The sequence below is a fragment of the Cebus imitator genome, unplaced genomic scaffold (assembly GCF_001604975.1).
Source record: "Cebus imitator isolate Cc_AM_T3 unplaced genomic scaffold, Cebus_imitator-1.0 Scaffold219, whole genome shotgun sequence".
Lineage (NCBI taxonomy): Eukaryota > Metazoa > Chordata > Mammalia > Primates > Cebidae > Cebus > Cebus imitator.
Genome location: NW_016107534.1, coordinates 3,573,925 through 3,600,504, shown reverse-complemented (window position 1 = coordinate 3,600,504; position 26,580 = coordinate 3,573,925). Strand labels below are relative to the sequence as shown.

The window sequence follows — 26,580 nt, the reverse complement described above, 5'->3', positions numbered from 1 at the left end:
AACTGCCTATAGCACAGCAGAAAGAGGACAGGTAATTATTTGTGCTAGACCAGGAGAGATTCTCCTGCATTAAAGAATATCTATTAGCATAGATATTCACACTCAATTTCAGTCCTACTATCTTTCTAAATTCCCTCTCCTCAGTGTTTTTCACTGGCTCTTTCCTCTTCTCTGAAAAATGCTATGCTAAGCTTTTCCACATCTTTCTCAACTGGGTCAGCAACTCTAAACCCCTGCTGCACCTGTGTGCGCTCTGGCCAATATACCTTCATTGATCTGAGACTCTCAAACCAGGGCATTAAGGGGTTGGAGAAGAAATGAAAGAGCAAATGCCAACCTCTGCCACCTAGCAGTTTCAAAGGCTACCAAATCCCCATCTGCTTACCAGACTTTCGGTAGTAAGCTCCGGCAAATCCTGGATGGTACAGCATGGGTAATCCAAGACTGAGATGCTGCAAGATGCAGAGATAAGGACAGGCTTTAGGTAAATGGCAACAGCAGGAGTCGGCTGTATCAGAAAAGGGCAGGAGTTATTTCTCTCCAGCAGTCCCTATCCATTTCCCAAATTGCTTAGTGACCTCAGCTGAAACTGAGGGCTCTGGTGTCAGGCAACTCTGGCTCCAGTCTCCTTTCCTGTCATGAGAGAAACCAATGAGTTCTTTGAGGCTGGCCCCCAGCTGGCAGATGCAAAAAAAAGCAGAGAGAGAACCTCTTTTCTTAGCGCTCCTTGCTTCTTTAAAGGGATATGTAAACTTGAGTGCATTTGTGTTTCTGCATTTAACTGTATGTGTGAATATAACTGTGCTCTCACAGACCCTACCCAAACCCATCCCACTTGATAACAATCTGAGGATGTGAGGATGAAATGATCCTCCTGTTTCTCACCAGGTCTTTCGGAAAGCTGGGAGCTCTGGGGAATGATTACAGAAGCCACTCCTAAAGGAAGCTTGAGACAGGGGCAGCTTCCTATAGTACGGCTTATCTAGTAACTCAAGAATGGTAATAACTGACAGTGGGGAACTGCATGCTACAAGCTCTGTGGTGAGTCCAGGGAAGCAGGCATGAGTCAGGAGGGGAAATAAGGCACTGCATTATGACAAGGACATAGTAACAAAATAAATGACAGCTCTCTCTTTCCTCTTCTCCCTTCTTCATGGACACAATACAGAATCTGGACTAGCTAATCTCTAATACTCCTTCTGGTTCTGACATTCCATTTGGTTTGGAACACCAATCTATCTGAACTAGTACAGTTGGAAATCGATAAAGGATGTTGGTAAAGCAGTGGCTATAAAGACTAGTATGGGGTTCCTCGAACCTGCCTCTACATTTTAAAAGTCAGAATCGCTACACAAGTAAAAGGCAACAGTTTATTTGGCCAGAAATGTTTACCTTTGTCCAAGAAATTCAAACAAAGATAACCTGGGGGACCAGGGTAGGAGAGAAGTGTCAGCTTGGGAGAGGATACTGTGAAACTACCTGTAATGTTGTTCATCATCTTCATTCACTCTATTAGATTTTCCCAGGGTTACCAGTTCTATACCGCTCCATTAGGATGAACATTCTTGGCTGGCTCATTCACCTATCCACCCACCTCCCACTGATGAAGCCCTGTGGCAAAGCAGGTGCTGGCAACCAGGAAATGGGGGTGGGAAATCAAAGATGAATTTGTTCCATTCTCTTAGTGAACTGAAATCTAGCCTAAGGGAGCATAAAATTAATTTGCAAGTATCAAGAATATCTAAATTGTAAGAGCAATAAGAAAATTCTGCAATAATGAGCTATGAGTGCTCCAAGTTCTCAGAGATCATTCAGAAGTAAAACTTAAAGGTGGGACATAAGAGAACCATCTTGTTCAGGCCAACCTAGCAAAAGGTGTAGTCTGTTGCTCCACTCTTCTAACTCCAAACTGAACCAAATGGACACCTATTGAATTGTCTGTCCCTCTCATTCTAGGTCCTTGGGTGCAGAAGGAGCATTCAGTTTCTGTATACCACTCCCCTAGCCACAGTTGATCTAGGAGTGAACCTCTAACCCAGGGAATCTGGAACAGGGATTAGAGAATCAATTCAGTCTCTGAGGTGGGGCATGTTTAGCTCATATGTACATATTTCACCAAGCAGCCTGATAAGCAGACAAAGCAGACTGATAAATTTGTCCGTGAGAGAGGAAACTGGAGTGGAAATACAGAGGCCTGGTGTCTTACAGATAGAAGTGGAAGGCTTTCTGGGCTCCCCACCCTACAGGCCAACCCAGAGGTCCAGAGCTGCATTGCTGTCCTAGGTTCCTCAAGATGACACATGTCATTTCCTTCTGACAAAGTGACTATTCTGTATGAGTCTTGCCCAGCTAGTTTTGGTTACCTTTAACCAAGAGTGTTAACTGACACACATAGGTGCCTGCATGCAGTTGTGGCCCTGACACAGTCTGACCTGTACTTTCATTTTCCCTGGTAACTCAAGTAGCACATCTGAAGTGCCATTGTTAAAGGGGTCAGTGCACAGGTCTCCATATAGTTGGGAAAAACTCATCCTCCAATGCTTACCCCCAAGGTAAAGTGTTTAAAACAATCTTACATATACTAATATTAACTAATGTTTATAAAATTCTATGATTATAGTCAGAAGAGGTATTCTCATTTTAAAGATGAAAATACTGTGGTTCAGAGAAACAGAGTCTTGCTTGAGATTACATAACTAGTAAGTGGCAGATTCAGGTCATGAATCCAGGTCTCATGACTTCAGTTTCCATTGGAGCGTATGTGTGTGTTTTAAGCTACCTGTAAGTATGCTGCATCTCCATGGTGGGATTTCAGGTAGTATTGACAGACTAGTGTGGCAATATCTCTAGTCACCCCAAGTATGAGGTTAGCCCTCTTACTTCTACTTTAGGAATTTTGCCTCTGGTAAACTGTACTGATTAACATATTTCCAGTTCTTGTGAAAGTAGAATATTAAGAAACAAGGATCTGCTCTGTAATCCCCAAGTCCATGCTTGGCTGGAAGAATGGAAAGCAATTTGTATTCACATAGAAGCCTGTGTTCTGATCCTGTCTCTGATGCTTACTTAAGGGGTCTCACCAACATGTTAATTTTGATCAAGTCAGTAACATCTCTGAATTTGTTTCCTAATTGGTAAAATGAGGATAAAACTTATAACAACTCTTAGCATTGCTGAGGAGATTAAATAAAATAATGAATGTGAAATGTCTTATTTTTTTAAACTACAAATTGATGTACCTCAGTAAATTCTATTATTTACCTTCAGTTACAAATTTTGTATAACACATTACAGTTTACAGAGCAGCATAACTGTTCCAATTGCTCCAACTTATGATTTACACTAAAATAAGGCCTGGCCAGACAAGCAGGTTGTTTCACAAAAAACAACCCCTGCATCTGCCTGACACAAAGCTAAAAATTCATAATTGCCACCTCATTTCTTTAAGTCATGACATTTTTCAGTGTTCAAAACTATTCAAATACAAATACCTCCCCAAAGAAGGCAAACAATATACTCTATCAGCTAACACTTCAAGAAAATTAAATTTAACAGTAACAACTCTAAGACAGGAGGGACTAGGGACATTAGGAAAACCGAAAGGCTCGGAGATGATGTAGTTTTCTCAACCACCCCAAAAAAGCCCCTTGAAATAAACCTGTCCAGAGTCCATACCTGTTTTTGGCAGTGATGTATGACAAGATATTTTGATTGAAGAACTTCAGGATCAAGGGGATGCAGTTGGCAAATACCAAATGTTGCGATACATATTCAAACTGAATTAAAAATCAAAGCAGAAAGGGCTGCTAATTTGGAGAAGAATGTTTGAAAAAAAGAGAAGTACAAATCTAATATCCATTCCTGAGAATATCTACTATCCACTTGTGTTATCAGTCTTCCTGTCTGGGAAATGGGAAGAATCATCTTCAGCCAGCCCATCCTACATGGAAGGGGATAATCTGTAGTATATGTCACAAGCACAAAACAAAGAAGCCAGAAAATAAAATCCTACTCCAATAAAGAGAAAGAATTGCTATGAGATTTGTTCCTAAGCCCAACAGGAAAGGAAGGCTCCCTGAGGGAGTTGGTTTCCATACCAAACCTCTGGCTCATAATGTTTCAACTGTGATTGATATAGCAGGGACAGCTGCAGCTTACTCCTGGCAACTGCTGGCATCACTCAGTCAGGATGGGGACAGCATATAATAACCAAATGAACCACTGCGCTCCAGCTCCAGTCTGTCTGGCACACCATATTCTTCTTAGTACTTAGAATATCAGTAAGTATACTGGCTACTTGGAGTATGGGGGGAGGAAGAAAAGAATGTTAGTAAGTATTTTAATGAATGAATGCACAAGAGCCCTTCAGCCAACAGATACTGCACTGAGAAGTCTAAGGTGTCTTTCAGGGGCTAAATATCAGAACGTGGAGACTCCATTCTCCACATCTCTCCAATCCAGGTGTGGTTTGTGTACATGATAACTTAGTGGGGCAAGTAGCCATAAGAGCAGTGTCATGGGGTTTTTGTCACCCATGGCATACTAAGGAGTGTCAAACACAGTTTATCTCCAGATCCAGAACCTAGTATGCTGGGACAGTATAGAAATGAGGTTGAAAAAGCAGAGAACTGTGGTGTTTTAAATCCTCAGCTCTCTGATCACCAACAAGTAGCCGAGCGGCAAGCCAAGCTGCCTAATGATCCTGGGTATGTAATTAGAGCAGGGGAGTCAGCTTATGACAAGACCACTTCCCTCTTCTGTTCAATATATTCTCCCTGTAAGATTATTTATTTATAAAATCCAGGGTATTTTCCAAAGCCCCAGACAAAACAGCCAATACATATCCAGTATCAACTGATGGAAAACTTTTTTTAGTTTGAGATGTGCCTGTGGCCCTGTCAGGATTCACTGACATACACTGCCAAGGCCCATCAAGCCACCCACCTGTCTAGATATGAATCAACATGCTTCCCACCAAGAGAAGCAGAAGTAAACACACATCTACAGTTCCCTGTTCTCTTTACACTAGAAACACTATCTCCTACCTACCCCTATTCCTCCCAGCCCTGCTGCTACTCAGCAAACACTGGCAAAAGTGGGAGCACCCAGGGCAACCAAACATACCCAAAGATGTCTTTGAATGTATGAAAGTGGAAAAATACCCTGGTTGATAGAGCCATGGACATAGACCCTGCAGGAGCCTCTCTGTACTCTGAGGACCTGCTCTTCTACCAGGAAGCTTGATTCTGACTTCTTAGGAGGAAAATGGGGTGGAACCTCTAGGCAAGAATGAGAAGCATTCCTATTCTTCCTGTGGTCTCCTCACAGACAGGAGCACCCATTTGCTGTCCCCATCTTGTCCCTATATATTGGCAATGCCATGAAACCAAGTCCAAACTCCTTAGCATGGCAAACAATGTTTTATGGGAATGCAGCTTCTTAACTTTTGTTAGCTTCGATTTCATCATCTATAAAAGAGGTATTAAATAAGACTACTTTATAGGGTGGAGAGAATGAGGGCCTAAATAAGCTTAACAGGGTGCTGGGCACAGGATAGGTGCTCAGTAATTGTGTGCTAGCATATAGATTATGATCTGCTCCCTGCCGATCCCTTCAGCTTCACGTATCACCAGGCCATGCTTATCTTTCTCCACCCCAGGCAGAACTCCAGCAACATTTAATTAGTTTCTAAAGGTACTTTGCTCTCTCTCTCTTCCCCCTCTGGACTTTTGCATATTAGCTTTTCTGCTTGAAATGCCTCCTGTCCTCCTTCCCTAACAATTCTCATATCCTGGCTAGCATCTGTTTTTTTAGGACTCAGGTTAGAAGTCATTTCTTCTCCACCTCAAGCTGGATTAGGTGTTTCCATAGCAATCAGTGCTTACCTGTATCAGAGCACTTTTCTTGCTATAATTGGTTACTTTTATATCTATATCCTTTACAAGATTTCAAGGCCCCAAAGAGCCAGAACTGTGCCTTATTCAGAATATACCTCAAATGTTAGAAAAGTGCTTCACATATAGAAAAGTATGGTCAACATACTTTTCCCCGCATTTGTGTGAAATGTTTGCACTCTCTCTTGCATTGTTTCAAAAACTGGCTGGGCATATTCTTGAGAACCTAGAGATTCCTATCCATAACCCTGGGATAACTTACAAGGGACACAGACATCTGTACCTTTCTAGGACAGTTCCTACTCCATAACACTACTCCAAGCTCATGCAATGGGTGGCCAGTTTCTCTGAGGGAGGGCAAAGAAAAGGCTGAAAGATGCTCGTCAGGGTTATAAGAGCCCTCGTATCCTTCCTTTGAAAGACTGGGCCTGGAAAACATCCAAGACCTGTGGAGAAGAGCTGCTAGCTGCTCACCTGGTAGATATGGTTGAGTTTGAAGTGTTTGAGGAGTAGCAAAAGCAGGGTAGAGATACTCTTTACAATAATCTCCTTGTGCCTGTTCACGTCGATGCCCAGCTTCATGCTCTGGAGAACAGTGATGCTACAATGGGAAGAGAAGGTATTAGCGCAGAGAGTGGCCTTAAAGGGAGCCCTGTAGGGTTCCAGGTATTTGGGTCTGATACAATGTACACATGAGAGCCAGAACTTAGGAAACTTGAACTTCTGTGCCAGGGAAACCTCCAGAGTTACCACTTATGAGACTGTCTGAAGAAATATTCCACTGATTTCTTTGTTTCTGTCTCTCTCTTTTGGCAAGTTCATCCCTTGGCAATGCTCACCCACATATCTGGGCAGCCAGTCGCTGGCACTGGCATCACCCTCCAGATCCTGAGTTCTGAGCTAAAAAGAGCCAAGCAGAAAGCCCTGTAGGGGAAAGGGGGTACAGGTGGGCAGAGAGGGGGCGATCTCTTTGGAGACAATCTCTGTAAGTATTAACAAGATGAGTGGGGACTAGAGAGACCCTGCAGACAAGGCAGCTAGTATCCAGCAGCTGCCCCCATTGAAGCACTCACGGCATCTCCTCAGGTAGGACATCTGCCAGGATATTGATAGAATCTGTCTTAGCCTTGGAGGTGGGAGCTGCAGCCAGCAGAATCTTAAGCAGAGCGATCTGTAAAGTAGAAAATAAAGAAATCCACCACCGTCCAACCCACTCAACAAGGCAGTGATTCTTCCACACCTTAATAACCCTGTGAAAAGTGTTTTAAAGCCATTCTCTAAGTTCTTCCCTCAATGACCATATCTCTCCAGCATCCAGAAGACCAAACAGGTGCCCAGTCCTGAGAGGCCTGCCTGTGAGGATAAAGAGAAAGCCAGAGGGAGCTCATTGGCTGTTCTGCTTCAAGACTGTTCTTTCCAGGGCCTGGCCTGGTGGCTGACACCTGTAATCCCAGCGCTTTCAGAGGCTGAGACAGGCAGATCACTTGAGGTCAGAAGTTCAAGACCAGCCTGGCCAAAATGGCGAAATCCCATCTCTACTAAAAATACAAAAATTAGCTGGCATGGTGTCACATAACTGTAATCCCAGCTATTTGAGAGGCTGAGGAAGGAGAATCATTTGAACCCAGGAGGTGGAGGTTGCAGTGAGCCAAGATCGTGCCACTGCACTCTAGCCTGGGCAACAAAGTGAGACTCTGCCTCAAAAAAAAAGACTGTTCTTTTCAAAGGGGAAGATGGAAGGAACAGAGTGGGAGGGAAAGTGTGTAGAAATAAGGTGAGAGGCATAAGCCCAACTTCTCCCACTCTTTTCCTTCCTCTAACCCAAACCATTGGCATCTTCCCCACTCCCAGCCTGAGGTTATCTAGGACATGACAGACCACAGCAGATCTCAAAGGGTCTACAGTACTTACCTCGAAGGAGGGTCCCCAATGTATCATGTAGAGAAACTCAACTTATTCCCCACCCCTCCCAAAGAAGGACTAGGGAGAACAGTACCATCAGAGGAGCACTGAGGAAAGTCAGAAGTTTCATGTCAGAGAATGCCTTGCCAAATGGGCAAAGGCTCAGAAAACAAGCTCAAGTGTTGGATTGATTGGCTTGAAATGGTTTTTAGCTGTCTGTTCCTTGCAGCAGAGAAAGGCAGCTCTGGCCTAGCCACCTCCTTACCATATACTGCGGGAGGCTGTACAGCATTCCCTGGTAGAGGATTTCACATGGCGTCTCTGGTACCACCTCTTCCCCCTATGGCAAGAAATACATGGTTTGCCAAGGCCACATTCCAGGTGACCAAAGGCTTTATTTTCTTGGTTGTGAAGGGTGACCTGAAAAGAGCACTAAGCTGGGAGTCAGATCTAGGTTCCTACCCTAGCTGTGTTAATGACTCACTGTACAACCTTGGATAAGTCACATTCATTCTCTGAGTCCTAGTTTACTCTTCAATAGGACCATCAGGCTGGCCTGGATGACCTCCTAGGACCTGGGATACTGGAACAGATGCCCCATATAGAAGCACTTCCCATGGTGTCAATCTGAGGCTGAGAACTCTAGAATGTTCTAAAAGCCTGGAAGGAGAGGTAGGTGGCTCAACAGTAAGAGTTTAAAAGGAAGTTGGGTAACCTATGGCCTGGAGAAACAGGAAAGAATATTAGCAAAGATGCTTTTAAGTGGATAGAAATGATTTTCTTCCCCTCTCCATTGGCCCCTACATCACTTTCTCCTTTCTGACACGCTCCCCCATATACAAATATCTCTGTTCCATTGATGACATTAACTAAGCCTTTTATAAGAACGGGGAGGCTGGGGCCTCAACAGCCCAATAGGCTGCCCAGGTCACTGTCATCTTTTACCAATGCAGTTCCCTTCTCCCATAAGGTCAGTCCCTCTATTACAGGGCAAGGGAGGGGTCACTGCCATGAGACTCTGAGGCAGGGAAGAATAACCAGGCTCCTTCTGTCCCACATAATTAATCTGCTGCTTAAATTGACATAAATCCTAAATTGACATTCAACAGAGCCTGGCAATCCTGGCATGTTTGCCTTCCTGCTCTCCACAAGGCTGATTTCATACCATCTTCCTTCTCCTCAAACCAATTCCTTTGCCCCATCATCCCTAAACAGTTGCTGACACTGCCTCACTCCTCATGGAGAAAACAGAAGCAATCAGACAGGCACACACTCATCTTCTCAACACCAAATCTATAAAGAATCTTCTTCCTTCCTCTTGACATGATGGATGAACTGCCTGTGCTTCTGACAAACGCCAATCTCCTACTGGTGCTCAGGATCTCACATCCATTTGCTTAGGTCCTACAATTATCCCCTCCTTGAATCATTTATTTTAGGACACAAAAAAATGCTCTAGTATCTCTCATCTATAAAACATCCTTCCCTTGACCTCACATTCTCCTTCAGCTACCGTCTACTTTCTCTCTTCCTCTTCACAAAACTTTTAGATCATCTACTTCCTTTCTTGACATTCCCTTCAACACACTCCAGTTAGGCTTTTGGTCCCACTACTTCAATTAGAGTTGCTCTTATCAAGGTCACTATCTTCATGTTGCCAAATCCAATGGGCACCTTTGTTCTTACCACATGCCACTTATTAGTAGCATTTTACCCAGCAGATCACTCCTTTTTTCTTGACTTTCTTTTCTTAGCTTTTATGATGCTATCATAATCTCTTGGATTTCCAGCCACTTCACTGTCTTTCTCATACTCTTCTGGCTCCTTTTCTGACACATCCCTCCCTACTCAACATGCTGGTGTGCCCCAGGGCTTTGTCCTGTGTTCCATCCTCTGCTTTGTCTCTACTCCCTCTCTGGGTTATCTCAGCCAGTTCTATGGCCTTTAATTAACACTGCCTATAAGTGTTACAAGCAACTCTCAAATTTATTTCTCAAAGCCAGCCCCCTCCCTAGACTTCTAGACTTGTATTTCCAATTGCCTGCAGCTCCACATTCTAAGGGGCATCTAAAACTTAGTATGACCAAAACAGAACTCTTGATATTGCCCCCACATCCTGGCAAGTGGTACTTACTCTTGATTCCTCTCTTTGCCTCTCTATCCACATCCAAATGCACTACAAATCTTGTCAGCTGTACCTCCAAATTCAGGTCAGCATCATCTCTCACCTTGACTATTTCAAGGGTTTCCTTGCTAGTCTCCCTGGAGTGCTTCTTCTATGCTTTTCTGGTCCAATCTTTACATAGAAGCTAATGTTTTAAAAGACATAAACCAGATCATGTCATTCCCCTGCTTAAAATCTCCAAAGGCTTCCTTCTATTTGACTGTGAGTCAACTTCAAGCTCCCTACCTTTGCTTACAGGTCCTCTGCAAAGTGGCCTGAGGCCACCTCTCTGACTCCATCTCTAGGATCCAGGCCCTCTGCCCTGTGGTCCAGCCACAACAGCCTTCTTTCATTACCTCTGACACTCTGAGCCTGCTTTCCCCTTACTAAGGCTGTTCTCTCTGGAATGCTCTTTCCCCTGATGCTCCTATGGCTGGCTCCCTGTCCCTCAGATCTTGGCTTAAATGTCACCTTCTCAGAGGTCTATGTACTCTGACTGCCCAATCTTAAATAGTCTACTGATGCTTCTTTCATGTCATCCTGTTTAAATTTTCTTCATTGTATCTACCATTCTCTGAGAGTTTGGTTTACTTAACTTTCATTTTTTATCTTTCCTTCCCAACTTCAATATATCATGAAAGCGGACACCTTGTCTTGCCTGGGACACAGCGAGAGTCTAATATGCTGAATGAATGCATGCACACATGCTCTGTAACAGCACAGCAGACAGATTTTCTTCTACCCTCCTCCTGTGCAGGACCTCCTTGGCTCACCAAAGACATAGGGCATTTCTCCAGCTCCTCTTCATTCTTGATCTGCACATCTGCGATGGAGATATACTTGTGCTGACAAGATAAGGAGATATCAACAAGGGCTGAGAGCCTCATTCACATGTGTACCAGTCTCTTACTTAAATTCCCCAAAGGCAAGGAAATGTTCTGCTAATGGGTTTGTCACCCCATATAGACATGAACTTTTTCAAGGCAGGAGTCTTAACCACCTCTGCATCATCACCACAAATGCTTTGTGCACAGTGTTTCTGTTTATTCTGTTTCTATATTTGCTGAAGTGCAGCAAATTCCTAAGCATTTAACTTCAAACAAAGTGCAAGGGGAAGCAGAAATAGGCCCCCTGCCCCTGGACCACTGCCCTGAGACTTTTGATATGTGTGCATGTATGACAGAGTGATGACTCTGGATACAGAGCAGGCTCCTACTCAACCCTGGGCCTTTAGAAGTTAGTGGGCTTACTGAGAGAGAGAAGTGAAAGGAAAAGATGCAAGGAATGAGAAGAAAGAGAGAAGAAGGAAGAGGAAAAAGAAATGAGAGGAAGAAAGGAGAATTTAAAAATCTATCTGAATACAGGAAACTGAGTAAGTAAGGAGAGACCTAATTTTTCCTATTTGGTCAAAAGGAGTGCAGGGGAAGTGCAGAAGGTCCAGAAAGAGTTTGGTATAAGAGCTCTACCCAGTGTCCAGGAGCCTGGTAATCTGACCTGCCTTGATGGCTCCTTATCCCTGAATACTGCGAGCCCACCCCGGTCACCTGTTTTAGGGTCTTCACACTCTCATGGATGGGCCTGGGTAATCCAACCAATGTATCTGTGTCCCTGTAAAAGGCCAGACATACCAGATCATAAGCTTCCAAAGTACAGAGAACTGCTGATACCCCAATACCCCTCTAGAGTCACACAGACCATGCTACTTTCAACAACCTCTACCCCCAGTATCCTGGACCTTCCTCTGCAAGCTTGCAGGTCCCCAATCAGTACTTCAGGGCACAAAAATAATAATGGTACACAGAAATGTTCTTGGAAATCAGGAGATTTTTATAGTCTTTTGGGTACTCACTTGGTTGTGGGAGTTGTAGGTTCCTACTTAAAAGGATATATAGCCCAATGACACCTTGACTCTGAAACACCACTAAGAAAGCCTCAATTTTCAAGAGGCCAATGGGAAGGATTCATGTGGATGGGGAAATGGGGGAAGATGGGATCTATTCTGACCATGTCTCTTCTTCACAGAATTGTAGCCCATTAGAGCAGGAAGAGCCCATAGAAACACCTAATCCAACATCATCATGAAACAATTAAGGCCCAAAAGAGAAATGATTTGTTGCTCCAAGTCCTACAGTTGGCTAAAAACATAAAAGTTCTTTGAGGAAAAGTGGAAGAAACTCAAGGAAAAAAACGCTCATAGAAAGAACCCAAAGTAGTCACTGGGAGTTGTCCACGGCCTGGGTGCTCTAGGTTGCATTATGACTACCAGGCACCAGTCCTCATTACAAGCTACCTGCTCCTCTGGCCCCCTAGGAACCACTCTATAGCCAGTTCCAACCATTCAGTCACTTACTGGCCCAAGGTGAATCCGATGAACTTGTTCCTGCTCATCTCCAAGAAGTGCTCAATGTCCTTCTGTCTGAGAGGATGATGGAAAGACCAATCCCAGAAAAGGAGAGAAAAGCAAACTTTGAGAGAGAGAATCTTTCTGGGTTCCTGCCCCTCCACATCAGAGGACGGAAGCACTGGAGAAAGGTAGCAATCAACAAACAGAATTTCAAACTCAGACTAACTTAATGAGTCTTGAATACATAGACTACTCCATCTTGGGCCTTTGGTGACTGAAACCTCAAAGCATAGGGGACCCTGATGCTATTAAACCTACCTGACCTTTGGGGCCCAGGGCAGGCCCTTGGGAAAAGCCACCCGCTCAGCAGAGAGGGGTGCCTGTGAGGGTGGAGGTGGCACCAGAGGGTCCTGCTCTAGCAGGTCTAACTCTCCATCCAAGGTTCTTTCTCCATCACCAGCAGACTCCTCTTCCTCCTCTGCGGCTGGCTCCTCAGTCTTGAAGAGATCCCTTTCATTGTAGATATCCAGGCTGTCCTGCTTAGTGAGGAGTTGCTGGAGGGGAAAGAAGGGAGGGTAGGCATGCAGAGATCTCACTCTGGGCATCCTTGTCTTAGGCCACCTCATATCCACAGGCCTCCAGATTTCAGGGAACATGGAATCTAAACATAGCCCTTGTGAAAATATCCCATTCCATAACTCAACCCTACTGTCCCCACTGGGTCCAAGAACAGGACAAGAAGTTCTCAGGCAACCATGCTATTAGCCAGAGAACAGAGCATAGATAATCCCAAAGTCACAGTTACTTAGTTTTCAGAAAGCATTGATGCCTTTTTTTTGCCAGCATTTTCCTTCCTAATTATGCTCTGCTTAGGTGAACATTCAATTAGTTTGCCTTCTGTGAAAATACACCAGCTGGCTGACTGAGGAAGAGGAGGACAGAAGCTTACTGCTAGGCAGAGGGAAGCAAGTTTGGAATTTTAAATCTTGTCACAAAGAAAAGAAGATTGGACAGAAATAAGCCAAAAAGTTAACAGTGACTGTCTCTGGTTGTTAAGATTGTGGGTGATTTTTCTTTTCTCCCTTCATCACATTTTTATATTTGTTCCAAATTTTCTACAATGAGTAAGCATTACTTTATAAAACAAAAATAAAGGTTAAAAAATTGCATTGCAGATAATGGAGACTGGATTACTGAGCACTACTGTCTAGCCCTGTTGATACACTGGCAGGCAGGGCAGTTTGTAAGAACATAGTCGGGTCTCAGTATAATTTGTCATTCTGACCTTTTCAGGACAGCAGGCTATAGTCATGTGCTGCACAATGCTGCTTCAGTCAACAATGGACTGCATATATAATTGTGGATCCATAAGATTACAATGCTGTATTTTTACTGTGCCATTTTCTAGGTTGCAATACACAAACACCATTGGGTTACAATTGCATATGGTTTTCAGAATAGTAACCTTCTGTACAGGTTTGTAGTCTAGGAGCAATAGGCTATATGCCTAGGTGTGTAAGTACACTCTATGATGTTTGCTCAGTGATAAAGCTGCATAATGACACATATTTTAGATTGTATCCATGTCACTAAGTGTCACATAGCTATATACATAGAACCCTACCCAGTCATCTCTTAAATGTAAGCCTTTGGTTCCAGGGCTGGTTAAGAATGTGGCTGCCTGACAGTAAACCCTCCTGCTATCTCAAAATAGTAAAATGCCTTACATCCCAGAAAAATGGATTTTCTTGGAGCCCTGTTAGGTGCCCTGGGTCCCTATCCCCAGAATTATACCCTTAATTGTTGTTCAGAATGTAAGAAACTCCAGGCGCTGAGGTCCAGGCCAATGATTCTGTAACAAGACACGGCTATACAACGTGATATCACAGTGTTATATCACAACAGCCCACGGGCTATCAGGGCTCGGGGATAGAGGCCAAAGTAGAGACTCTAAGGTTTCTAGAGTCTCCCTATGACCAACCTGGGTAGGATGAGCCAGGTCATTTACTGCCTTTTCCTACCACACCCAGAGTAGCTTAGAATCTTGATTTTTGGCCAGTCAGTGTCACAGTACCACTGTCTGCTTCAGTCCATACCCTTCGAGAGCCACGGCGGCCTCGCAGCTTGGAGGGTGGGGGTGCCAGCTGAGATTCCCCCAGGTCAAGGGTGTAAGAAGGCGGGGAGGCAGCACGCATGCTCTTCACCACCTGGATACTGTCTTCAGCCAGTGGAGGCAGGCCCAATTCTGCCCGCTTCTGTACTTTGAGAGTCTGCAGATGCTCAAATCCACCGAGGGTAAACTAAGGAAGAAACAGAAAAGGGGCAATGAGAGAGGAAGGGAGGGAAGTAACAGAGAGCCAAGGTCAGGGAAACATGGATGAAAAGAAAGAGCCACAACCTCCAGTCCCTTCAGACCTTCTCCTTAATAAGGAAGCAGTAAAGCAGGAAGAGGCAAATGTGGTTACCATCCCCACAGCAACTGAGGAGCTCAGAGACCAGGACAAAGCATTATTTACTGCCCCAGTATGGGAAACATCACCAGAAGTTAGGAAAGAGATTCCTGGGGGACTCCTCAAAAAAAGAAAAAAATAGGAAACTATCTCCCTTTTTAAGGAACACATCCCGATGCTATAAAGCCCCAGAGTCACTCAATTTCCACTGTAGTCAAGAGGCAGTTCCTCCTATTAGGCCTGCCTTGGGAGATGGGAGCCAGAGATGAAGGAGGCTGAATAAGTAGTAGCAAAACTGCAGCCACATATTTATAAGAATTTCACTGTTTTTTTTTTTTTAAAAAAAGCAAATCCTGGTCAGGCGCAGTGCCTCCTGCCTATAATCCCAACATTTTAGGAAGCCAAGCTAAAAGGATTGCTTGAGACCAGGAGTTCAAGACCAGCCTGAGCAACACAAGGAGACCTGACTGTACAAAAAAAAAATTTTTATTAAAAAATATAATACAAATCCTCTGTTTATCTTGGGGGATGGCAGGCACTCACCCCAACCTTTTATAGCTAGAGAAATTGAGGCTCAGAGAGTTGCCCAAAGTTTCTCAGCATCAGCAAAGATCAGATCTACCAACTTTCAACCAGTGTTCTTTCCATCAAACGTTGGCTTTATCAAGAGAAGGTACCACTGACACCCCCAGTTTATGGAGTGACATCTCGTATTCATCCAATAGAAACACAAAACCTAAATAAAAAACAAAAAACAAAAAAAGAAAAGAAGTAAAAAATAAATAAATAAATAAATAAATAAATGAAACATGAAACCTATTCTAACATAGAATATCTGATGTCTCTAGGACAGCCTTGTTGTTCCTCTGTATTAGCAGTTGGCTAAAGGCTGCTCTATTCTGCTCTCTGGCTCAAGCCTCCTGGAATAAGACTAGAAGAAACTGAGGCAGCATAGGGCATTGCTGATCTTATAATATGGGAGTGGGGAGAATCACTCACCATGACCACCTTCCAGAGCAGGAGCAGGACCTTCTTTATGGGGAAGTGAGGAGCCAGGCCACTGCAGAACTTGGTAACCATGGAGAAGAGTAGAAGGGCAAAAGGCTCCTCATTATGCATGAAGAAGCCTAGGGGTGAGGAGAGAGTGGAGTCAGAAAATAAGGATGAGGCAGCTGAAACCTTGTTCCTGTAAACCTGATTCTGGACACACAGAGGAAGCCACTCACCTCCCCTGAGGAATTCCAGAGTACTTGGTCCTGAGAAGGAGGCTTAGCCCCCAGAAGGAAGCCCCTCAAGGGCAGGAAGGGAGGCCATGGAATTAAAGTGCCTCAGGCCCCAGAGTTTAGGGTGATGCTTTGGGGGTAGATGCCAAACTAGAAGTAACAATAATGAAGACATTGCTTTCTGGATAAGGACTCAGTGTAATCCACTTTCCCACATCAATAAATATATTTTTAAAATCCCATCGGCCTTCATATCCTATCCCTCTCAGATGACAACACCAACTTACATTTGAATAGAACTCAGTTTTCAAGGTGATTCAACTCATTTTTTTCATGTGGGATTCATGATGGAGTGGGAGAGAAATGGCTATCCCCACTTATAACCAAGGAAACCAAGGCATAGAAAAGTTACATGACTGGTCCTAGCTCATAGATACAGAGGGGTTATCAAGCCCAGCCCTCATGCCTGCCATGCAGTATCTCTGTCCTAAAAGAAAGGATATTAATTTTAAAAAAGAAAACAAAAGGAAAAAGGACTGTCTGCCTCTCCTAGGCAGATGCTCTGCTTCCCTTCTCCCTTTTAGCACCCCATCCACACCTTCCACAAGTGCCATTTCTTACTTAATTCAGTGCGGAAGGTCTCCCGGGCTGTCCTCCACCCACAGGGGTCTGTCTCTCGCTCCAGGCGAATATTTTCCACCATTAGGTACATAACACTCAGCAGCACCCTGGGGTTACAGAAGAGTCACAAGAGGTTCCCAAGGCAATTCCCAGCCCACAGTCAGAGACCTCAGGGATGGTCTCTGTGGGAGCCCAACCCAGTGAGATTAGATAGAGGGCAACTTCCTAATTGTCTGAGTCATTTGCGATTTGGGGAAAAGGTAACCCAGGTGTTAATCATCCACCCTGTTCTAAGCCCATAGTCAGCCCTACTCACCGGAGCTCTGTGCTGTCAGCTATGGAGACAGCTGGTTTCCGAAGGGCACTGCTACAGGCCTGGCTGTTGCTGCCATGGGGAGGAAAAAAAGAATGGAATGATAAGACCTCTTTTCTCTCTATGCTCTTACTTATCGCACACACAAACATGAGTGCCTGCCATTCTCTAGCTAGTGAAACTAGTCTACGGTAAAGGAGCCGACAAAATTCCCCTGCCACCTTAGCGAACTCTTATCTATAGTGAAGACAGGCAAGGGCAGGATCTGTGGTATCCATGCCTCTTGCATTCCCCACTATGCTTAGTACTGTGCTGGACATAAAACAGATGCTAAGAAACACCTGATGAATAATAAGCAGATTGTACCCTATCTCAAACTCCTGGGTGATGGACATGAGACAAAACAAGGGGTCACTGTAGTAGTAGCAGCAAATAAGGCCTCCTCTACAACTATAGCCCATGAGGGAAAGAAATGGGCACAGTGACAGGAAAAAATTGATTTCCTCTCTTTCTTGGGTCATGCACTCAAAACAGTTTCCCTCTTGAATTCCAGAATTAGGCTGAGCTAAGAAAGTCCTTGAATAAAGAGAACCCACTCAGGATAGGCCCCTAAAGCCCAGGATTAAAGCTGTAAGTGAAGCAGAAGCTACAGATGTATCCAACCTCCGGGAGGGAGAACAGAATATCAGAGAACATGGCTGGATGTTAACTGTCAATGAGCTTTGGGCTGAGGTGAGAGTAGACCCAGTTCCTCACAGGGGGTCTCTATAGTGAGGGAACCAGCATAGAAGATGAGGCCACTTTAAGGAATGGGGGTTATCTAGGTCAGCCCTTCCCCTAAGGCTTCTCACTCAATTTCCATGTGGAGTAGCTCCAGGAAGGTGGAGAAGGTCCCCATCTGATACAGCAGGAAGCAGTTGTACCTGGACCAGTGTAGCACATCGACCTCTGAATCACATTCACCAAAAGTACCTAAAGGACCAGACAGTTGTTACAGGGGTTGAGGGGTAGCAGTATCCCAGTTCTTTCTACCCTGCACCATGATCTTCAGATTTTCCTATATTATTCTGCCCAATAATTAGGCTGACATAGGATGACAGGGACCCCAAGAACTTCCTGGAATGAGTCAGGGGAGAGGAGAGGTAGTCTCCATGGTTAGGTCCAATGTGCTCATCAATGGCTTGTCATCTTAAGGGTGGGTTCTCCCAGAAGCAGATCCTGAGGTAAGTAAGGATTCCAGTGTAAGTAGCTTATTTGGGAACTGTTCCCAGGAATCATCAGTAGAGACAGGAAAGAAAAGGAAGCCAAAAAAGTTCACTCAGGGATAACTTTGGAAACAGTATAAAACACACAACTCACAGTTTTTCTATCCAAGAGGGGTGAGATAGTCAGGCTATCCATCTACTAACCCCTGTTAGTCATTGGATAAGGGGTGCTAAACTAGAGAAGCACACTGATTCCCTTTACTTCCTGGCTTCCCTGTATGGGCTGCAGAGAAGGCCCTTGGGCAGAAGCTGGGCATGGTGGCACATGCCTATAATCCTAGCTACTTGGGAGGCTGGGGCAGGAGAATAGCTCAAGCCTATGAGTTCAACCACCCAGGGCAACATAGACTTTGTTTTAAAAAACTATTATAAAGTTCTTGGGCAAACCTATGAAGGTAACTGCAGTTGGAAGTTGGCCAGAGCACCAGACCCAAGAGATACAGGAGGACACAGTCCCATTTGCTAGTCTTCTCTTCACCTAATGTCCACCCTTTCCCCTCTTCATTTATTATTTTTTTCTTTTTCAATTTTTTCTTTTAGCTCCCAACTGGTTGGTTCTATTAACAAGCCTCATTATGTATGATTGAAGGGCTTATTTTCACTACTCCAGCTAGGCTATCTCATTTCCCTCTCCAACACCTGGCTAACGGGTTTCTTCTGGGAAGCTTTCCCTAATTACTCTATTTAGTTCTGATCATCTCCAAATTACTCACAGCATCCACTTCTGCAGCTATGTTGGCTTGAAATTTCAAAATGCCAATGAGAAACAATGCAAGGGGTCCATGTGTATTTATGACACTTTCCTACTTCTCCTCAGTTTTGGGGCCAGGCCACAGTTGATGTCTTGTCTCCATGATTAGCTGGTGGTACATCATCAGCTCTGGCCACACTGATCCTCTTTGCTAGTATTCACATATGATTATAGTACAGGGTAGGGAAAAGAAGAACCCTATAAAAAAATTCTGACATGCCTGGTAAGATAAAGGTAGATCCCAAGGGATCCAGAACAGCACTCAACACTATCCAATCTTCCTTATAAGCACAGATTACTCCTAGCATATGACAAGATCTGTCCTTGAGAGGCAAGAAACCTTGCTTTCCCAGCACAGCCTGCCTCATCTCAGTCCTGATAATGCCACTTCCACTTCCCTCTCTATGCTCCACCCCTCTGAAACTATCAAGGGTGGTCACTCACCTTGGGCCAGGTAGAGAACAGCCCGGGCCACCTTCAGTCGCTGTTCCCTACTGACCACCTCCAGCCGGTCCAAGAGTCCCATTATATAGGCCTTTTGGGCATCTTCTCCTAACTCCAGCCATTCCTTGCCCTGCACTGGGAATAAAAGGCCAAATACAATCAGTGTCAGCTACTGCCACTTTTCCTGGAAAAGGCTCCTCATAGCATACCCACCTCTGATCTCAGCGCCCCCCAAAATTATTTTTTCCAAAAGCTTTCCTTATTTCGCTGAGAAAGAATAAGGGATGGGAAAAGGACCCAAAATGTTCTGGCCTGAACCCAGTCTATAGCCTCATCTTCTTCAATATCCCCTCTGTCCTCCACACACTGCCTATACTGTCCTGTCTGTCTGCCTTTCCTCAAAGAATTCCCTCTGTTTCCCTACACATTCAATTCCTAGTCATCCTTACAGACCCAACACAAAATGACCTCTTTCCTACTCTTACATGCCCAATATAAAATGACCTTTTTCAATAAATGCTCCAGTCAAATACTCTGCTTCCAAGACACTTTTAAAACTTTTTTGACACAGCATTTTCCTCCTAGTTGAGGGGTGCTAAACTAGAGGAGAACACTGATTCCCTACACTTCCTGGCAGCCCTATATAGGCTGCAGAGAAGGCCCTTAGGCAGAAGCTGGGCATAGTGGCATATGCCTATAATTGTAGCTATTTGGGAGGCTGGGGTAGGAGGATTGCTTGAGCCTCAGCTAGTTTTGTGATGTGTACATCTCTCCTCTGCTCTCAAATTATATCTTCTTTGTAAAAGCTACTTCTCACTCCTGCCTCCAGTATCTGACACAGAACAGATATTCATCATACATTTGTTGAACTGAAAATTGAATTGCCACTGACCAAGTAAGGAAATGGACAAGAATATCTGAGAATGTCACAGCGTGGGCCCGTGAAATTACTATTGAGAGTGGGGCAGAGTTAAAGATAGAGATGGAACATTAAGGTCAAGGGTTCTATCAGGCAGCACAGCACGAGCTTCTCATGCTTTGCTCTCCACTTGAGATACAGAGAACCCTGTATCCCATAAGCAAAAAGGAAAGGCTACATGGTTATGGAGGATGGGATGGTTAATACTGAGTGTCAACTTGCTTGGATTGAAGGATACAAAATATTGATCCTGGGTGTGTCTATAAGGGTATTGCCAAGAGACTAACATTTGAGTCAGTGGGCTGGGGATGGCAGATCTACCCTTAATCTGGTGGGCACAATCTAATCAGCTGCCAGCAAATATAAAAGAGGCAGAAAAACATGAAAAGGAGATATGGGCCTAGCCTTCCAGCGTACATCTTTCTCCCATGCTGAATGCTTCCTTCCCTAGAACACTGGACTCCAAGTTCTTCAGTTTTGGGACTTGGACTGGCTCTCCTTGCTCCTCAGCTTGCAGACAGCCTAGCTGAGGAGCAAGGAGAGCCAGACCTAGACCTTGTGATAGTGTAAATTAATACTTAATAAACTCCCCTTTATGTATATACATATATATCTATTAGTTCTGTCCCTCTAAGCAAACCCTGACTAATACAGATTTGGGTACCAGGAGTGGTTCTAGAGGTTTTGTGGTTTCTGGAGTTGGCTGCTTAATATGATTAGATCCAAAAATGCTAAGGACTTTACTTCTAATAGTATGGAGAACACTGGTAGTCCTTGGAGGAAACTGTTTAGAAAGTTATGCAAAATAAATGCATTTGACACTCTCGATTCACCACTGTGAGAGGCAAGGAGTTTAGTGACTACACATAATACCTTTGACCATATGTGGAGAACCAAGGAACATAAGGAAGCTGTTTGGTTGCTCCTAAGTTTAGTAGACAAAGTGATGAAAGAAAATGATGAACTCAGGGATTCTGTCTCCCAGCTTCAGAAGCAGATACTGAGCCTCAAATCTGCTAAGGTTGCCCTGAGTGAGAGTCTTATCTCCTGTAGAGAAAGAGCTGAAATTGTGGAAAAACAGACGCAAGCTCTTATCATGTGAATGGCTGACCTGCAATGAAAGATGCATTTACATACTTGTCAGATGTCTATTGTTAAAGTGAGGGCATTTATTGGAAAAGAATGGGACCCTGAAAATTGGAATGGGGACATGTGAGAGGACCCTGGTGAAGCTGGGGACACTGAGTTTGTAAACTCTGATCAACATTTTTTGCCAGAAGGAACAGCTTCCCCATCCCCAGCAGTGGCAATATCTCCTCCCAGACCCATGCTGCTGTCAGCCTTTCCTCCTTTGTCTGAGGAGACAAACCTGTGCTGCCTGAAGCAACAGTGATGGCAGTTGCCCTGAAACAGCTGCCGGGCAAGATAATGTTGGTCATCCTCAGAAGCCACCCTCAACACCTTTGTTTGCTTCTAGACCTATAACTAGATGAAAGTCCTGGCAGGCCCCTAGAGGTGAGGTTGAAAGTGTGACCCATGAAGAGGTGTGCTACACTCAGAAAGAACTATTTGAGTCCTCTAATTTATATAAATAGAAATCTGGAGAAATAGAAATCCCTGAGTTCATCATTTTCTTTCATCACTTTGTCCACTAAACTTAGGAGCAACCAAACAGCTTCCTTATGTTTCTTGGTTTTCCACATATGGTCAAAGGTATTATGTGTAGTCACTAAACTCCTTGCCTCTCCATTATGAGATAATGGAGGAAGGAACACAGAGTTGGATCAGGCTGAACTTACTGGTTTAGGCCCACGAAGTAGGGACTCTGCATTTAATGTTGCAGCTTAGGGAGTTAAAAAAGGTTCTAATAGTTTATTTGCTTAGCTGAAATATGGATTAAAAGATGGCCCACTGTAAGCAAGCTGGAAATGCCTGGTCTCCCTTGGAGGAAGGGATCCAAAGGCTTAGGGAGACTGGGATGGTGGAGTGGATTAGTCACTTTAGACCTATTCATCCCAGCTGGGAGGGTCCAGAAGATACGCCTTTGACCAATGCCTTGCAAAATAAATTTGTGAAGGCAGCACCTGCATCTACGAAGAGCCCTGTAATTGCTCTTCTCTGTATGTCAGATCTAACAGTGGGAACTGCAGTCACTCAACTACAAAATTTAAATACAACGGGAATAATTGAATCCCTAGGTGGCAGGGGCCAAGCGGAAGCACTCTACCATCAAAGGCAAGGTGGGCATAGCTACTGTAATGAACAGCAGAGACAAAGCAGCAATCAGAATAGTTTGACTCATGTAGAGCTGTGGCATTGGCTAATTAATCTCAATGTTCCTAGAACTGAAATTGATAGGAAGCCTATCGCATTCCCACTTAATTTATACAAGCAGAAAACTTCTAGGTCGAATGGACAAAAGACTGATTTGAATTATAAAACAGAAAATCATGGCCCCTCAGTCAATTTCCAGACTTGAGTCAGTTTATAGACCCAGAACCCCTTGAATGAGGGGAGGCCAGGTTCCCTTTAGGAAGGACCCCCTCTATATTACCAACAATTTATGCAGTGAATCTTTCTCCCATCCTTCCCCAAGGAGACCACTGGCCTTTTACAGGGTAACTGTGCACTGGGAAAAGGAAATGATTAGATATTTCAGGGACTACTGGATACTGGCTCTGAGCTGACATTGATTCCAGGGAACCCAAAACACCACTGTGGTCCTCCAGTTAAAGTAGGGGCTTATTACGGAGGTCAGGTAATTCATGGAGCTTTAGCTCAGGTCCAACTTACAGTGGGTCCATGGACTCATCCTGTGGTCACTTCCCCAATGCCAGAATGCATAATTGGCATAGATGTTCTTAGTAGCTGGCAGAACCCCCACATTGGGTCCCTGACTGGTAGGGCGAGAGTTACTATGGTGGGAAAGGACAAATGGAAGCCATTAGAGCTACCTCTACCTAGAAAAATAGTAAATGAAAAACAACATCACATTCCTGGAGGGATTACGGACATTAGGACCATCATTGAGGACTTGAAAGGCACAGGGGTGGTGATTCCCACCACATCCCTGTTCAACTGTTGCATTTGGCCTCTGCAGAAGATAGCTGAATCTTGGAGAATGACAGTGGATTATCATAAGCTTAACCAAGTGGTGACTCCAATTGCAGCTGCTTGAGCAGAAACCACATACCAGATGTGGTTTCACTGCTTGAGCAAATTAACACCAGGTGGTACCTGGTATGTGACCACCTACTTGGCAAATATCTTTTCCTCCATTCCTGTCCATAAGGCCCACCAGAAGCAATTTGCCTCCAGCTGGCAAGGCCAGCAATATACCTTTACTGTCCTACCTCAGGGGTATATCAACTCTCTGGCTTTGAGTCATAATCTTATTTGGAGAGAACTTGATCGCTTTTTGTTTCCACAAGATATCACACTGGTCCATTACATTGATCACATTATGCTGATTAGATCCAGTGAACAAGAAGTAGCAAACACACTGGACATATTGGTCAGAGATTTGTGTGCCAGAGGATGGGAAATAAATCTGATCAAAATTCAGGGAACTTCTACCTCAGTAAAATTCCTAAGGGTCCAGTGCTGTGGGGCCTGTCGAGATATTCCTTCTAAGGTAAAGGATAAGTTGCTTCATTTGGCCCTTCCTACAACCAAGAAAGAAGCACAATGCCTCTTTGGATTTTGGAGGCAACACATTCCTCATTTGGGTGTGTTACTCCAGCCCATTTATTGAGTGACCCAAAAGGCTTCCAGAATAGGAGAAGGCTCTGCAACAGGTCCAGGCTGCTGTGCAAGCTGCTCTGGCAGTTGGACCATATGACCCAGCAGATTCAATGGTGTTTGAGGTGTCAGTGGCAGATGGGGATGCTGTTTGGAGCATTTGGCAGGCCTCCATAGGTGAATCACAGCAGAGGCCTCTAGGATTTTGGACCAAGGCCCTGCAATCTTCTGCAGATAACTACTTTCCTTTTCAGAGACAGCTCTTGACCTGTTACTGGTCTTTGGCAGAAACTGAATGTTTATCAAGTCACCATGCAACCTGAACTGCCTATCATGAACTGAGTGCTTTCTGACCCACCAAGCCATAAAGTAAGTCGTGCACAGCAGCATTCCATCATCAAATGGAAGTGGTATATATGTGATAAGGCTCAAGCAGGTCCTGAAGGCACAAGTAAATTACATGAGGAAGTGGCTCAAATGCCCATGGTCTCCAGTCTTGCTACTCTGTCTTCTTTCCCCCAACCTGCTCCAATGGCCTCATGGGGAGTTCCTTATGATCAACTGACAGAGGAAGAGAAGACTAGGGCCTGGTTCACAGATGGTTCTGCACCATATGCAGGCATCACCTGACAGTGGACAGCTGCGGTACTACAGCCCCTTTCTAGGATACCCCTAAAGAACAGTGGTGAAGGGAAATCTTCCCAGTGGGCAGAACTTTGAGCAGTGCACCTGGTTGTACACTTTGCATGGAATGATAAATGGCCAGATGTGCAATTATATGCTAATTCATAGGCTGTAGCCAATGGTTTGGCTGGATAGTCAGGCACTTGAAAGACGCATGATTGAAAAACTGGTGACAAAGAAATTTGGGGAAGAAGTATGTGGATGGACCTCTCCGAGTGGTCAAAAGCTGTGAAAATATTTGTATCCCATGTGAATGCTCACCAGTGGGTGACTTCAGCAGAGTTTAATAATCAAGTGGATAGAATGACCTGTTCTGTGGACACTACTCAGCCTCTTTCCCCAGCCACCGCTGTCATCACCCAATGGGCCCATGAACAAAGTGGCCATGGTGGCAGGCATGGAGGTTATGCATGGGCTCAGCAACATGGACTTCCACTTACCGAGGCTGACCTGGCTACAGCCACTGCCGAGTGCCTAACTTACCAGCAGCAGAGACCAACACTGAGCCCTTGATAAGGCACCATTCCTCGGGGTGATCAGCCAGCCACCTGGTGGCAGGTTATTATACTGGACCTCTTCCATCATGGAAAGAGCAGAGGTTTGTCCTCACTGGAATAGACACTTACTCTCGATATGGGTTTTCTTATTCTGCAAGCAATGCTTCTGCCAAGACTACCATCCATGGACTCATGGAATGCCTCATCCACCGTCATGGTATTCCACACAGCATTGCCTCTGACGAAGGCACTCACTTTACAGCTAAAGAAGTATGGCATTGGGCTCATGCTCATGGGATTCACTAGTCTTACCATGTTCCCCATTTTTCTGAAGCAGCTGGACTGATAGAACAATGGAATGCCTTTTGAGATCACAATTACAACACCAACTAGATGACAATACTTTGCAGGGCTGGGGCAAAGTCCTCTAGAATGCCATGTATATATGCTCTGAATCAGCATCCAATATATGGTACTATTCCTCCCATAATCAGGATTCACCAGTCCAGGAATCAAGGGGTGGAAATAGAAGTGGCACCACTAACCATCACCCCTAGTGATCTACTAGCAAAATTTTTGTTTCATCTTCCTACGACATTATGTTCTGCTGGCCTAGAAGTTTTAGCTCCAGAGGGAAGAACGCTGCCACCAGGAGACACAACAATTTTATTAAACTGGAAGTTAAGATTGCCACCTGGACACTTTGGGCTCCTCCTACCTTTAAGTCAACAGGCTAAGAAGGGAGTTACAGTGTTGTCTGGGGTGACTGACCCAGACTATCAAGATGAAATCAGTCTACTACTCCACAATGGAGGAAAGGAAGAATATGTGTGGAATACAGGAGATCCATTAGGGCATCTCTTAGTATTACTATGCCCTGTGATTAAGGTCAATGGGAAACTACAACAGCCCAATCCAGGCAGGACTACAAATGACCCAGACCCTTCAGGAATGAAGGTTTGGGTCACTCCACCAGGAAAAAAACCACGACCTGCTGAGATGCTTGCTGAAGGCAAAGGGAATACAGAATGGGTAGTAGAAGAAGGTAGTCATCAATACCAGCTACGTCCACATGACCAGCTACAAAAATGAGGTTGTCATGAGTATTTCTTCCTTCTTTTGTAAAAAAATGTTTGTGCATGTATACACTTGTACTAAGAAAATATCTTCATTTTATTTCCTTTCTCCTTTATCTGTGACATAAGATTTATTGACTTCATATCAGCATTTAAGTATTGTTAACTTTATGTAATAGCATTTGGGTTGGGGATTGGTGCATTTCCAGGTGTACGAAGGATAGCTGTATTATGTTGGGCGTAATTATGACCTTATTATTGTCTTTAAGATTATGTATGATCTCAGGAGATG

At 44.4% G+C, this 26,580-nt stretch overlaps 1 protein-coding gene across 1 annotated transcript in view; it reads right to left on the bottom strand.

Moving 5' to 3' along the window:
• The window catches only part of STRIP2 (striatin interacting protein 2), a 51,956-nt gene that overhangs the window by 15,718 nt on the left and 9,658 nt on the right, over positions 1-26,580 (bottom strand). The window contains exons 4-18 of the mRNA XM_017549544.2: positions 19,372-19,506; positions 17,763-17,883; positions 16,915-16,983; positions 16,599-16,705; positions 15,754-15,881; positions 14,401-14,604; positions 12,623-12,858; positions 12,311-12,376; positions 11,505-11,568; positions 10,734-10,805; positions 8,062-8,136; positions 6,968-7,065; positions 6,369-6,495; positions 3,676-3,776; positions 386-452 (exon numbers count right to left, since the gene is read on the bottom strand). Coding sequence (XP_017405033.1) covers positions 386-452; positions 3,676-3,776; positions 6,369-6,495; positions 6,968-7,065; positions 8,062-8,136; positions 10,734-10,805; positions 11,505-11,568; positions 12,311-12,376; positions 12,623-12,858; positions 14,401-14,604; positions 15,754-15,881; positions 16,599-16,705; positions 16,915-16,983; positions 17,763-17,883; positions 19,372-19,506 — 1,670 coding nt within the window. The remainder of the gene's footprint in view (positions 1-385; positions 453-3,675; positions 3,777-6,368; positions 6,496-6,967; positions 7,066-8,061; positions 8,137-10,733; positions 10,806-11,504; positions 11,569-12,310; positions 12,377-12,622; positions 12,859-14,400; positions 14,605-15,753; positions 15,882-16,598; positions 16,706-16,914; positions 16,984-17,762; positions 17,884-19,371; positions 19,507-26,580) is intronic.